Source organism: Haemaphysalis longicornis, unplaced genomic scaffold (assembly GCF_048455015.1).
Source record: "Haemaphysalis longicornis isolate Haplotype H1 unplaced genomic scaffold, Haemaphysalis longicornis Haplotype H1 scaffold_12, whole genome shotgun sequence".
Classification (NCBI taxonomy): domain Eukaryota; kingdom Metazoa; phylum Arthropoda; class Arachnida; order Ixodida; family Ixodidae; genus Haemaphysalis; species Haemaphysalis longicornis.
Genome location: NW_027526225.1, coordinates 15784100 through 15799112, shown reverse-complemented (window position 1 = coordinate 15799112; position 15013 = coordinate 15784100). Strand labels below are relative to the sequence as shown.

At 51.8% G+C, this 15013-nt stretch overlaps 1 protein-coding gene across 8 annotated transcripts in view; it reads right to left on the bottom strand.

Moving 5' to 3' along the window:
• The window catches only part of LOC144162430 (latrophilin Cirl-like), a 234076-nt gene that overhangs the window by 26787 nt on the left and 192276 nt on the right, over positions 1-15013 (bottom strand). For 6 of the 8 annotated variants that reach the window (XM_077692949.1, XM_077692954.1, XM_077692953.1 and 3 more), the window contains 4 exons: positions 12548-12654; positions 6812-7150; positions 5432-5599; positions 1791-1952 (listed from right to left, as the gene is read on the bottom strand). In XM_077692949.1, coding sequence (XP_077549075.1) covers positions 1791-1952; positions 5432-5599; positions 6812-7150; positions 12548-12654 — 776 coding nt within the window. Of the gene's footprint in view, positions 1-1790; positions 1953-5431; positions 5600-6811; positions 7151-11121; positions 11229-12547; positions 12655-15013 lie in introns of all 8 variants that reach the window. The other 2 variants (XM_077692950.1, XM_077692957.1) reach the window with 1 other exon arrangement.

Sequence of the window (15013 nt, the reverse complement as noted above, 5' to 3'; positions counted from 1 at the left end):
GGTGCGCAGACGGTGGGTGAGAAGAATGCATTAAGCCAACACCCAGCACCGCGTTACTTCAGAGATAGCTCGAGTAATTCGGTCTTTAAACGGAAGCCCCACTTAAAAAGCAGGTGGGTAATGAACGGTGCCGGCACAAGTAACAGCGAGGATAAAGCCAGAAAATGGAGGCCACTAATGGCGGCTTAGAGTGACGAAAATGGCGTCTCCGTATCAGACAACCTGAGGCGCCTGGCGACAGAGAGACAGCGAGCGGACTGGGCCGCTGCTCTGCTTTTAAGCCGCGCCGGACGAAACTAAGAGGAAAGCTCGCCCTATTAGCGCGTTCTATCAGCGCTGCCGACAAAGCGCGGGCACCGGAGAAGAACTCGGCGCCCGAATGCGCGACTGCAATCTCCGAAATATAGCTGGCCCTCGTCGCTAAAAGCCCGGAGCTGACAAATGCAAAGAAACGGCCGCGGAAGATTGAGGAGACGGGAAAGGAACCCCGCGAACGAAGGCTGAAATAGAGCTCTCTTGCTCGAGTCACCAGCAGGGAAAAAAAAACAAAAAAAAAACGCATAATGAGGGGGGAGGGGGCGGGCGATTAAAATGGGCCGCTCCGGTGGCGCCAAGCTGCTAAACAAACACACGTTAACGAAGACGGAATGGGAAGGTAGTGTAGCGGAGGCGAAATGAAGAAACAAGAAGGAGCGATCTGAAGGCGCCCCGGCCAGGTCATTCGGCCTCGGCAGGTCGGCACGGTGACGCAACGTTTGAAGCCCAGAGTGGTCCCGCTCTTATCTCCCGGGAGCGCCCCCCAGAGGCCAGCAGTTTATCGGCAGACATCCGAAGCTTCCAAAAAGCGCACTCGTTATCTTGAAAGCTGCTAAGTCCCTGAGGATGAAAAAAAGACATAAGAAAGAAGGCTCTTGAGAGGGACCGCGGTAGTGCGGCCTCTTTAGGAGGTCTTGATATGCACGGATGTGTCGCGTCCGTCACAGCCGCTGGATGCATACCTCAAAATTGACTGGTTAGCTGGTATTTCGAGCTTTTATTCTACCTGGCATCTACAACACTAGTAACTAACCTCTTGTGGATAGCAACACATGTGTAAGGAATATGAACTGGACAACGCTTCTAGCTAACTTCTTATTACTTAAAAGAAAAGCCTGAGGGGGGAAAACACGACTTGTCTATACGACCTTTACTCAAGCTGTACGCCCTAATTATCTTCGAGAGCCGTCCTGGCGCCAGTTTTACGCTATCGCTCTTTATAGGCATGCTCAAGAAGACGAAGTACAACTTCGTGCGATTTGAAGGAACGAGCCTTTGGTAACTCACAGCGTCCCGCAGCTCTATTCCACCCATGAAAGCGGGTTTTTAACTCAGAAAGTGCAAGGAATATTCAAAACTTGCAGGTTACGTGCCACAATGACGTAACAAGGGCAGGAGCGGGCCCGCAGGAAAACGCAGTGCTCAGCGCTTTAACTGCACGCTATAGCATTCGAGCGATGGGATCAAGCGGGACTAGACGCCTCACTGCGACTGCCCGCTCATCTTCCTTGGCGGTGGCTTCGGTGGGCCGCCGCCAGTGGCACAAACAAGATTCCGTGACGTCACACAGATATCTCCGGAAACTGGCTGGGGAATCACTGCTGCTGCTTCCTCTCGTGCCTCGATTATTTGCTCGAAGCTTTCGGTAGTATCGGTATCCTTGGTATCGGGACAAAGCCGTCTTTATAATGAAGCAAACTTGTACTATCTGCGTGGCCCCTCTATAAGCACTCGTTCGTCTCTGGCCGTCTCACCTATGGCGCCGCCGGGACACCTCTGGACCGCCGTGTCTCCGGCGCGAGTCCAGTTCCAGAAGCTGCTCCTGGACTGCATTGGGGGACAGAAGCCTCGGTGCAAGTACGAAGCGCCGGCCGCCGCGCTGTTGCCATTCGCACGGTCGGGGTCCTGGTACCTCCCTGAGGAGAGAAGCAGGAAAAAAAAAAAAGAAGAGGGAACGGCGCGTCAAGGCGAGATAAATCTTGAATGCAGCCAGCCATACGCGGAACGTAGCGCCAGTCAGCTGTTGGCAGGCCAGTCCTAGGCTTTTTTGAACCGAAACAATGACAAGCAAAGAAACTACGCGCGCCAGTGTGTACTTTGCAGCTGAGAGTGGTGCATGCTGGGTAGAATTCATGCACACGCGAATACCGCTAAGATATCTCGGCTGGCTCATATCGAGCATAGGCGTGCTTCTCTACGCATGCAGGTAGACGTCTCTCAGTGTTCCAAGTTGTCGACTTCGCGCACGTGATGATTGATTGATTATGGGGCTTAACGCGCCGACCCAACGCAGGCGATGAGGCGCGCCGTAGTGGATGGAGGGCTCCGGATTGATTTTGACCACCTGGGGATCTTTAACGTGAGTGATGACGAACCTGAAGCTGCCGAAACGCGAGCCCAGTTTACACGCATCTCGTGCAAACTGACGACGCTGATCGTGCTTTCCGAACAGACGGTTCATTGATTGTGGAGTTTAAAGTGCGGAAGCTACTCCTGGCCTATGAGGCGCGCCGCAGTGGAGGGCGAAGAAAACCACGGAGAATAAGCGAGGACGTGAAGAAGAAAGAAGTCACCGCGTGCACGTTCCAATTTTTTTAGTTACGACCATTGTGTATTTTTGGAATAAGATGTGTTCCTCCTAACGTCACCACGGCATCTCCGATCCCTGCGTCTGAGAGGGCTCCTGATTAATTTCCTCCACCTGGGGTTCTCTGACGTGCGCCTAATTGTCGGCTCAGAGGCTTCTTCGCTTTCCCCCTCCACCAGAAAAGCAGCCACCGCGGCCGGGGTTGAACCCGCGTCCTTGGGTCCAGCAGCACGACACCTTAGCCGCTGAGCCTCGCAGCAGACGGGAGCAAAGGGCGTCCTAGAGGCAAGGCTTCATGATGATTAGCATTCCAGAAAACTCTGGAAGGAGTTGTGTGACACGACAGAACCTGACAACACGGCTTTTCAAAAGAAAAAAAAAACGTATAATCCCCAGCCGTCGTTGTTGCTCCTTCATTACCGAAGGCGCAGGCAGGAAGTCCAACTGAACTCGGAAAGGTCGTCTCCATTTGACTTCTCACGCACACCCAGGGTGCAATTACGCCGGCTGGAATACACACGTGGGAGCTTCCGAGGCGGTCTAACGAGCGGCGCCCGACGAGGCGGTTATTTCACCCAAGAGCAATCGACGGGAACGGATCGTCCGCCACCTGCTTCTCAACCGGGTTCGCCCATGCGAGAATTCGGTGCGACTTCGAACGCGCCGTTTTGTTCCGGGCCTGCCGTGACCGCTGACGAATAGTGCGTTGTGGAAGCGGGCTGCGTTTGAAGTGTCGCAATAGTTCCCTTTGAACCCGCTGGGGCCCAACCGGCTTGTACCATGAATAAACTACCGCAAAAATGCACGAAGGGGAATTCAACCAAATTTTATCCTCACATTCTGCGTATCTGCAGCAAAATACAGTGGCATGAAAAAGCAAAGCCTTCGCTTCGGTAGCGAATGCCTCGTTATAGTGGCCATAACGCAGTTGCGAGCTACTTGCCCGGGGAACTGCCCAGTGGTCGTGCCGGGGCACGCAGTGTCGGAGATAAATTTCCCTACGCTCGGTCGGCGACTTCCCGGGTTAAACGAAAGCCGTCACGCGACTACGAGAATGCCGCTGCGATATTGCGGAGCAGCCACCACGTCCCAACAGCAGGGCACCTCGAAGACAAATACAAACACGGTGAAAAGGAACCCACACACGCACAGTGGCGCCTAATGAGCGCAGTCCCCCCGTTTGCGCTCCGTTCCTTGGTGCAGCGCAGGCGTTTTAATTCCGGCCGGCGCAGTTTACCGAAGCCGGCCGCCGGGATAGCGTCAGCGGGCACGCCACATGGCGAAGAGCACGCCCAGAACTCAGCGGCGGCACCCGACGCGTTCGCCCATTACGCGACGCTCTTTGTAATGGCTGCGCTCCGACGACGGCGGTGGTCCCATCTGCACTGATCGCCAATTACGGCAAATTACGGCGCGAACAAGCTGCTGCCGGGCCGGCCACCTCAGCCGTCGAGCGGTGGGCGCTCACGCGAGGACCACGGCGGCTGGGCGCCGGGGCGAAGATAGACGCACACGGGGTGTGCGTGCGTGTGTGCCTTTTCATCCGCACGTCGTGTGCGACTAGTGCCGGTGCACGAATGGCTGCTGTGTGACAGAGGCGAGGGGTGAGTGAGGAGAGAACGCGCTTGGAGCAGCCACTGTAGAAACCGGGAGGAGGAGCTGCGTATGCTAATCAATGTGTAAGTTCCAAGGTTGGCGAGTGGGCAGTGGGTTTAAGATGGGCGATGAACGAAGATAAGTAAGGTACACTGGGCGGCTGTCGAGCGGAGAGAGAGGGAGAGAAAAACTTAAGGCTCAAGGCCAAGGGACATGGTGTGAACATAGCGCCGGCGATAATCTGGACTGTTATACCCGCGATCTTAGCCGTGACTGGAGAGATAAAGAAAACAGCGACCGTGTGCAGCTGATGAGGATATGAAGGGGGGAGGTAAAGTGCTTGGAATGGTGACGATTTTTCTTGCGGGAAAACGAGATCGCAAGACGAGAATAAGCTGAACAGGGCATGGCTGAGACAGTATTTTTTACCGGGAAAACTCGACGCCTGCTCGGCATACGCACTGCTTATTGTTGTTTTTTTGTGCCGCTGCATGATCGAGTGTAGAAACCCGAGCGCAGGAAGCAATTACAGGGAGAGGAAGAAGTGGAAAAGAAACCGGCATGACGGCCTTCGCCCGTTAGCCGGTTACGTGCAAGAGGGAGGGGGTGCGTGGCACTGTGACAAGGAGCTCCCGCACTCCAGGCGGGGCTGGGACGCTTTGGGCCCGAAACGCAACGCCTCGGCGGATTGGATTCCGCGCGCTTTTTCCCACAGCGCTGATTCTTTACTCGTGCTCGGTACGTAAGCGCACTCGAATTTATAAACCAGCGACGCTTATTAGCGCCCGTCGGACGTCTAATTCATTTTCGGGTGTCTTTTTTCCCCCTGTTTGTTGGCAAAGCGGGCGAGACGATGATGAAACGCACGGTGCGCTTGTGGATGGAACCATAACACGACTTGGAGGAAGGGCTCTCGCGCTCTTTGCGTTAAGGGCCAAAACACATCTGCGGAGAGCGACGTTTTTCCGCACGTGTTTTCCTTCTCCGCAAACCGGCCTGGAGGCGGGTACTAACACGCATGAAGGCTACAGGACCGGTTTTGGAGATAGGGAAAAACAACAACAAAACGCGCGCGGAAACGCGTCGTTCTCCACACGTGTGTTTTTACCGTCAATACTTCGCGCAAGAACGGTCTTGAACTGCACGTGCTCCCGAAATCAGACAAAGCACGACAGGACGACGGCATCGGTGCGAGATAAAGCATGCGCTCACCTCGACCCAGGTGCGACGAGTCGTAGGCGAAGACGTCCTCGGTCGACGAGCTCCAGCTGCCACCCCAGATGTCGTAGCCGCTCGTGGTCGGCGAGGGTGGCGGCGCTCGGTGCAGGGTGAACACCGTGGTGGACCTCGAGGGACCCGGCGTCGCACCGCGGGCGGGAACTACGAAACGGGGAAGAAGAAACGAAGGGAGGGGGAGGGAAATCAAGGATTGTTAGTACGTCACAAGGGCCGCGACAAGAACAATTTATCTATCAGGGGACACTGGCTGGTGGTACACTCCAAGAAGTCTCCGTAGGGCGCACTCACCACAATTTTCCAGAATTACCAATCAAAGTGGCCTACTGTGCAACTTCGGCGAATGACATGGAGGAGCATTAAATTGCAATCAAAAAGGGCATATGCGCAATGCAAAACGCCTTGCACGTCTTGCGCGTTGCTCTTGCGCGCGTGCATTTTTTTTACCTCAAACCACATTTTGGGCTTCGTCATTCGCCGAATGATCCCACTCGGTCACTTCAAATGGTCGTTCTGGAGCGCCGCATGGAGACGACCTACGGGGACTTCTTAGAGTGTAGGCAAGACGAAGAGGTGCGAGACGTAGCGATGCCTATTTGTAGCTGCATAGTGCCGAGGAACGGACGAGGAACCGATAAAAAGGGTTAGAAACTTCAGGTGTTACGTAGTTTAATCACCAGTTCCACCCTGCAAGCACTCACAGCTGGCACTTTTAACGCACTGAAACGGGTTTCCCAACTTAAAAGCTCTCAAACGCATTTCCAGTTTAGTTCTGCGTTCTGTACACGAGCCCTGAGCTAGGCGCATTGTCTTTTATTTAGACTTCAGAGATTTGGCAGCAGTGAATAAAGTTTAGTTGAAATAACTGGCATGTTGCATCCTTTCTCAGCCAACCTGTTCCGTCACAGACGCTCCGCGTCGTCTGCCGGCCTCAACAAAACGTCGTTACAAGATATTAAGCATATGAGAAAGGAGAACGCTTCCACTCTTGAGTCCCTTCCTTTCAAATGTATTGGACATTAGAACGCGAATAAAACGGCGTCACGCATCTTGTATTTTTTACGTCTGCTTTGTTATCTCTCCAATCCAACCAATAAGGGCATGCAGGAGAGTGAATACGTGCGGTTCAGTATGGGTGCATTTACACCGAACGCGAACATGAGTGCGCAGCACTGTACCCACGTGAACTGAATGTGCAAAGGACACTTGTGTCTACGATCCATTTTCTTTGTAGACAGACAGTGTTACCTTATTTATCACGACAGTCATACTCTCCCCCTTCTACGCCTGTACTTCGCGCGCGAGTGCAACGAAGCTTAATTCAGCATGGCGCCCAAAAGAGCATGGGTTGCGTACCTGGACCTTCCGGTCTTGACGAAGGCCTCGACGCTTTGGCTTCGTCTTCCGCAGCGGGAGTCTCCGGCGTCGAGGAGGGCGCGTTATACGAGCGTGGGGTCGAAGACGTCGAGGACGCGTCCTGTCGCAGGTGGCGTTCGTCCCCGAACGAAGGCCCTCGCGTGGACGCAGCGGGGCTTCCGACCGGGAGCGGGTGGGCGTTAGGCGTGGGCAACGGCGCGGGAGGCGGCGGAGGCCTTTGGAACTGCGGCGTCGCTGGCACGATGATCACGGGCCGGGACGTTGTCGTTGTAGTCGACGTGGTCGACGGTGTCGTACTTGACGGCGTCGTCGGAGATTCTGAGGATCCATCGGACAACGCGTTTGTCGCGGTTGTAGTCGCATTGGCGTATCGTTGGCGACGAAGGGAAGTAGAAGGGCCAATAAGGAGCGTGTGCGGAGAATGCGAGAGACGGAGAACGGGTACCGGGAAAGGAAACGAGGCGGAAGCACGAATTAAGAAATGGCAAGGAAAAGCTAAAGCGATGGGATACCGGAACTGTGCCCGTCTCATTTAACTCCGCAAGGGCACAAGTCTGAGTGAGCAATGGGACAATAAATGTGTCAGGAAATCCCTGTCCTGGCTCCCAGAGGTAACTGTGACCTTTGGGTAAACGTGAATCCTCAATACGCTGGCAATGTATGTTCCATTGGAGTTTGAGTTCTTGCCAGAAGTTATTTTGTGTCAATTAAGGTGTGTGCTTTTTCTAAATAATATTTAAGCATACTCACTTCCACAGCACAATACTTATTACTGTTACGTAAAGCTTGTATTTATACATTATTAGCAGAACAATTAAATAGATTTTGTCGTCCCAATTTTATCATTACAGTTTTTAAGCTAACAGAAATACACAAAGGGCAGGTGGCAAACACTTTTTAATTAACAAAGGTGATGATGAGGATGAGGGTGTGAGTAAAGACATGCGTAGGAAACGCGATCATGCAGACATACCGCATGTTCCCATGCACATTCCGACTGGAGCGTTAGAAAAATGGACAAGAGGGCGCGGTCGGTCGGGGCCCGTTCGATCAGAAAGGGCTCGGCATTCTCCATGCACGGTTCAACATTATGCCAGGAATCGCGTCAAGAAGCAGGTCGCCCTACTGTTTCCCTTTGTCCTACCGCCCGGTGGGGAAACGAAATAACGCATGCAAGCGTCACATCCGGCCGGCTGAAACCCCGAGCAGACAATCACGACATTAAACTGCGGAGGTATTGTACGCGGAATAAACGGAATAAAAAAGAAACGGTGTGATACTTTTGACAAGTTCGAACAAGTGCGATCTGGTTCAGTCTTTTTTTTTCCCCTCGATAAGATATGAAAGAAAAATGTTGGTAACTGGCTTACATTTAAGCAGAAAAGACTATCCTCACCTTAACAAGCGCTCAGGCATTCATTTAGCCCGAGAAAATTTGACTCAGTCTTTTTAATGTCTTCCTTCCACGAGAATGCCTCTAAAACGCACAGTGCGTGAATACTGCCATCGTTGACTTCGCTGATTATCCGTGAAATGTATCGCTAAACCACCGCTCACAACTGAAGTATCATTTTTTTTTATCTTGTACAAACATCCAAGCTTCTTCAAGTGATCTGAAGGAACGGCTATTCCTGATTGAAGCAGCCTAAACCCCAATTAGCCAAAGCGCGTACACTGACCTGCGCTGAGAGCCGTATGAAAGGACAGTCCCTATAAGTCCACGCGAGCGAAATTACAAGCGCACCGCCCTACGTTAAAGCCATTCAGTCACGTTGCATACGTCGACGTGCGCAAGAAAAATTAGCTACGACGGCGCAAAATTGTAGTTCTTTTTAGGGACTCAAGTGTAGACGCCCACTCATTCTCACATATATATATAAGCAAATACATTTATTCTAACTATATCAATCCGTACCCTAACCAATAGTGCACTCCAAGTTAATCCTGTGATTCTGCTTGTACATTAACAATTCCATGCCATCGACAACAAAGTGTTTGCGAATGACGATGTCGAGCGCACGGTTTGATGCCACATCACGCAATGCGAGCGCAACGTTCTGCGCCGCGCAATGCCGCAACATATGTGGACTATAATAAATTCTCTTTACGCAGGTGGCATTTTTCGGTCACATCGTATGGTTGTCGCTGTGATTCACCGGATTCGCTTTGCTGGTGGCGTTTATTGGCCGATCGAGTGCATTGTTGTGAAGCTAAACCGTCGGATTGCCGCACAGTGTAACGCCAAACCGTTTCCAGAAAGTTTCTAATGCTAGAAAACAAATGCGATTGCAAAAGTTCTCAAGAAATTCGTCGCACGCAAGGTTAAAGCGCGAGACACATGTACGACTACAGCATGCAATTTACATGCGACTGATCGTTACGGCTGTCGTCGCCACGACTAGTCGTATGCGTGAATTTGAGACACATGGTCCGATGCGTTTTTTTCTCCATGGTAGCCTTCCTGCTTAGGCGCACTCTGGCCGATTTAGATATGTGCAAGAGAAATCCGAGCTGGAAATGAATATATTTATCAACTTGGAGTGAAAATAAATAGTGCTATTACGTTACACTTAGCATTTTTATATGCTCAATACAGCGGTGTGGGAACATGCAGCACACATGCTTCGCGCTGGTCCATGCTGTAGGTACCGCTGGCAGCACGTGTCTACCCGGAGGAGAACGCACTGGTCGGCGGCGGAGAGCTGCTCCCCACAAAATACTCGGGATTGCCACTGGCGCCTCCTCTGGGCTTGGAAAGAAACTTTCTCAGCGGGATTTTATAGACGGTGGCCTCACGACGATCGCAACGATGGCACGACTGCATCTGGCTTGCCAGTCGCACGTCGTGAGCCTCCTACGACCAGCGAACGATGCCAAAACCGGTCCTACCGATCAGTCGTAACGATCAGTCGCATGCGAATCGCATGCACCAGTCGTCCATGTGTCTCGCGCTTAATTTTCACCTCCAGCCCGCAACGCGCGCTGCTTTCATAAACAGACAAGGAACCACGCCTTAAACGACACAGGGTCTCAGAGTACACGTCAGGGAAGAGAGGAACAGGAGTGTGGTGTTTTGGGATCCAAGAATCAACTCCGTCAGCCCCAGGCAAGAACACGGGAAAAAAAAGGGTGCCCAAGTTCCTTCTCTCGGAGTCAGAGCAATCATCAGCACAAGATGCACACGCAAACGTGCGAGCAGAGCGAAAAGTACCCTGCGAAAGCCCACCGGAAACTTTAAGGGGGAAGAAAGTACCCCGTCTCACAAACAGTGATTGCGTCTTATACTGAACCAACATCGCTTTCCACCCGAAAAAAAAAAAAAAAAAAAAAAAAAAAAAAAAAAACCTGAGATACTTGAAGGCATCCCGGCCGTCCGCAAGGGCTTCCGCGGACATAGTTTTCAAGACAAACTGTCTCCTACGTGCGGGACAGACGTTACGTTTGGGGATGTTAAAGCTATCTAATGTTTCTCCTTTAACTACAAAATTTGTGCGACGCAATGGAATATTAAAAAAAAAAAAGCGGCGACTTTCTTCAGTTAACCAACTTTGCATGTGCACACGTTACTAACCGCGGTTTTTTTTTTTTTTCGGGTTAAGCGCGCAACGTGTCTTATTCCTGTATCAGTGCCAAACTTCTGTCATAAGTGACAAGTTCTTTTAACTCAGCCCGCGTTGGGGAATAGGCAGGGCTGTGATTTTCTCGGGTTTTATTATAGGAATAACCCAGCCCCAGTACAGAAGAAAGGCTGTTAAGGTGTTACAGTAGTTGTTTGTCCAATTTGAAACGAGCTACGCGGCGGAAGGCGGGACCATTGGTTCAGTATACCCTCTAAGAAGCCCCCTAGGGCGTCTTCACCGCAGTGTTCCAGAATGTCCAATCGAAGTATGCTAGTTTGCAAATGCGACAGATGACGAGGCCTAGCATTCAATTTGAGTGAGAAAGGGCACCTGCGCTGGTAGAATGCGCAATTGAAAACGCTATTGTTGTCGTCCTTTAGTCTCTGCGCAGCAGTTCATTTTGTTTAGTCAAATCATACGCTGGGCTTCGTCAGTCACGGAAATCGCACACTTGGTCTCTTGGATTTGTCATTGCGGAGCGCTGTGGTGAAGACGACCTACGGCGACTTGGAAGAGTGTGTAACGCAACACACTGCGAGTGGGGTTCAACTACCAAGTGCAGGAAAGGTGGAGGGATGCGGTGAGGGAAAAGGGGGGTCGTGCAAGACGTTGTGACGCCGTCGCAAGTGCGCCTGTACGTTGCGCCGGCGGCTACGTTCCCCGAAGTACCTGCTATGCACTGGTAGTGCGCCTCGAGGTACTTGAAGGTACCGGGGCAGGGGTCACCGAAGAGCTCGGTCGAAGCCGGAAGACTGCACTTCCTCCTCATACCGCAGCTTCCGGAACGGAACGGGAAGCGGAAGAGAGAAAGGGAGGGAGAGGGCGGAAGTAACGTTCGAGCACACGGCAAGATTCCCATTGGCCCGTATTTCATCACACTATTAATAACACCCCCGCTTACGCAGGAAATACGTAGAGCCAACGTCATCCAAAGGAAATCAAATGCACCTACCCACCGATCACTCCTGAAGCTGCACTAAAGTGAAAGACATAAAAGGCTGCAATCCTCGCTGTCAAAGTGACCCGTCTTTTCTGCTGATAAAGTGGTGATGCAGACGCACTTAAAAAAAATGGACGTCTCAAGTAGAGCTCGTTGCGTCACCGTGCGGACAATGGCGTGCACAGGTAAACGTGCAAACGACGTAGCCGCGTGAGGCAGGTGTATCAATTGTCAACGCATAACACGGAGAAGGGTCTAACCGGGGGATTAACGAACATCAGCGGGCGACGGGGCACACCATTTTGATGGGTTCTAGAATAACTGGTTCCCTCTCTGAGAGTCTTTAAAGGGGGCACGAAGACAAAATTGAATTCCTTGCATTTTTTATTAATAAACGCCTTTCGTGGCTACACTATAGCTAAACGAGGTACCAAAGTCTACTTCTTTCCAACTTAACAAAGTTCTCTTTCCGTCTTCATGGACCGTTTAAATGCACGCAATGTCTTTCAACAGCGTAGACGATGCGAGAGGACTTGCACCCCGTCGGCCGGGTACGGAACCCAGCATTTTGTATGTCCATGTTCTCCCCTGCGAGTAGATATCGCCGTGGGTGACGACGACGTCAAATCTACTCTCGGAACAAGCGCCGTCGTGTGGTTAGTGCGCTCCAGTCTGGCTCCAGGTGTGCGCGGCACGCAAAGCGGTACACTCTAAGAAGTCCCCGTAGTTCGTGTTCACCGCAGTGCTCCAGAATGACCAACCGAAGTGGCCTAGTGCACAAATCCGGCGAATGTCGTGGCCCAGCATTCAATCTGAGTGAGAAAGGGGGCGTTTGCGCAGGGACACTGCGCGATGCAAAACCCCTTTCTCACGTCTTGCCTGTTGTCCCTGCGCTGATGTACTTTCGTCATTCGCCGAATTTGCACGCTCGGTCACTCCAATCGGTCATTCCGGAGCGCTGCGGTGAAGACGACCCACGGGGAGCCCTCTGAGTGTATGCGGAGGTTAGTGCGGGCGCGCTGCGAGTCTTCCCTGCAAAGCAGCGCGCAACGCGAGCAGGCGGTACATAGAGGCGAGGAGGAGGGCAGTCCGAGTGCAGAGGTGACGATGACGATGACGGCGAGGGCGCTGCGAGTAGAAAGGGGCGACACCAACCTATTTGGCAGCGGTACTGCACTTCTAAGTACTTAAAGGTGCCGGGACAGGGGTCACCGAAGGTCAGGCTGTCCACTAGAACGTGGCAGCTGTTGTTCACGTGACATCTGCGGGGGTCAGAGGTCACACGGTCACGCTCGCGGGCCGCAAAACAACGCCAGCAGCAGCAGCAACAAAAACTGCGGCCTAACCCGATCAAAAATCACTCGGTTTCTGAAAGTAGGTGTTGTAAAAGCTGTAATTTGGACACGGTGTTTAAAGTACGCAATGTTCCTTATTCTGCGCAGGGTCGCCTATACCCGACGCTCTACCTGAACACAGTTATGAACGTACTGAGATTTCGCGTTCTCTTTTTGGCTGCGCATATGGGCAGTTAAAAAATGGCAGCATCTTGGATGATGGCGAGTGCGTGGAGTACGGGGACTCGAAATGACATCCGATTTGCGCCCCCACCGTCATTCGATTTGAGCCGTGAGTTGCACCTTGATTATTCCCCAAATGAAACTGCAAACCACGGCTCAAATCGAATTTCGCGTGATTTTCGCTTGATGGTGGTGTGCGCACGGATGGACGCGGACGGACATTGGGGGGTCCTAAGGTACTCCGCACCGTTACAGGCGAGGGAGTAAGCCGTTCGGCTCTCGGGTACTAACTCACGCTCGTAGCCCAATGGGTTAGACGACTGACACTACTAACTCTGTCTGGTCTACCAGATACAGGCTCGAATCTTGCCGGTGCCTGTGTGATTTTGCGCGATTGTATATGCTATGCGCACGGACGCGGACGGACATTGTGCGGTCCTAAGGTAGTCCGCCCCTAATATTCTTTCCGCAATGCGAGCTACCATTCGCAGTGTGAAGTCGCGCAAACATTGCTTTCAATACCGTGCCACACGTACCGCTACAGTGAATGGTCTGGGCCAATTGGGACGTCTGATGCGCATGAATGGCGCAAATAACAGCTGTTTACTGCAGTTACCTACAAGCTATGCCTCCTCTCTTTTGTAGTACTTGATAAGGGCAGCGCAAGCCTCGAAGGCATGTCATACCGCTACTTGTCTTTGCTCCTTCGTATCTTATCCCCCACCTTAGCGGGCAAAAACACGGAGGAAAAAAAAAAAACAGGAGCACGGCTGAAAGAGAAACAGCGACACAGAAAATACAACCATGAAAGGTTGTTCAATGTGAAGTGTACCCTTTAAAGGGACCCTGAAACACTTTCGATAAACGCTTTCACTCTTTCCTTCGCGTCTGGAAGCACTGCGTGATTTTCTCGCCGCACCAGATGCGCCTTCCATTTCTGCCTTGTTTTTGTGGCTTTATTTTTAAAGTTGCTATCGAAAAGCGTTCACTGCTGCAACTGAAGGAAAACCGGCCAACAGCCGCCACATGGCCTCAGTGACGTAATTCGGGCCGTCGAAGAACGTCAAGACCGGGAAAGGGAGAAAAATCTTTTGAGCGAGTTTGCAAGTTATCTGATGGGGCATAGAGCAGGAATTTTGGCTGAGGTACCTTGCGACCCCCTAATCTAAGTACTGGGTGTGTTGGGTGACTACGTTCTGCAAGCATTTGAGATTTGAAAATACCTGAAAAAAGCGTTGCAGGATCCCTTTAAGTACGACAGTGACGTCACTGATAAGAAAGAAAAAATCAGTAAATATTGACAGCATAAAGTGCGAAACCAGGAGGGAACATGTACCCCCAGTTACATGGCAGCGTATTGAAAGAATGGGAGTGTGTTGTTGCACTAAACGTCACCATTCCCGCTGGATGTCTCCTCGTATCAGCAAAGCAGCCCACTGGCCATGAGATTACGATAAATTGGTAACTAAATAAACTAGCACGTAGGTATCAAGGCCGACAAAACAACAATGCTTTACAGTACGGAATGGCTAAGTATTCCAGCCGAACATCGCATAAACATTCAATGCACCGGCGTTTCTTTATTTTATAAAGTTTTTTCTTTATTTTACAGCCGACTTTTCGCACGCTAAGCGACCTTGGCTCCGATCACGGAGAACAATTAGGATCAGAAATTCATTATGCCGTACGGCTCCAGGTACCTCATTAACGCGTCCACTCATTAAGAAAGCCGTCTGCCAGGGTCCTCGAACGAAAGCATTAATCACCGGTTGCGCAAGGTCGCGCGCGTACCTACATTGTTCACGGTGACGTCACAGGAGTTCCCTCCACAGAGGCCGCTTTCGTCGTTGGCCCTTTAGGCAGCATTGCCGCGCTCGGCGCTCCTAACGAGTTCACCCACACTGCCGGCTAAATGAGACCGACGTTCGCAGAAGCCATCGTTCTTGGTATCGAATCATTGATGTCAGGTGTACGTGCTTTAACGTTAGCATCTTCAAGAGCAGACACGAGAGATTCTCAAGAAGAAGACAGGACGCCAACAGCGTCATCCGGTCATCCTTTCTCTCGTGTTTCGTCTACCGGACAGCCCTTCAAGACGTAAAGC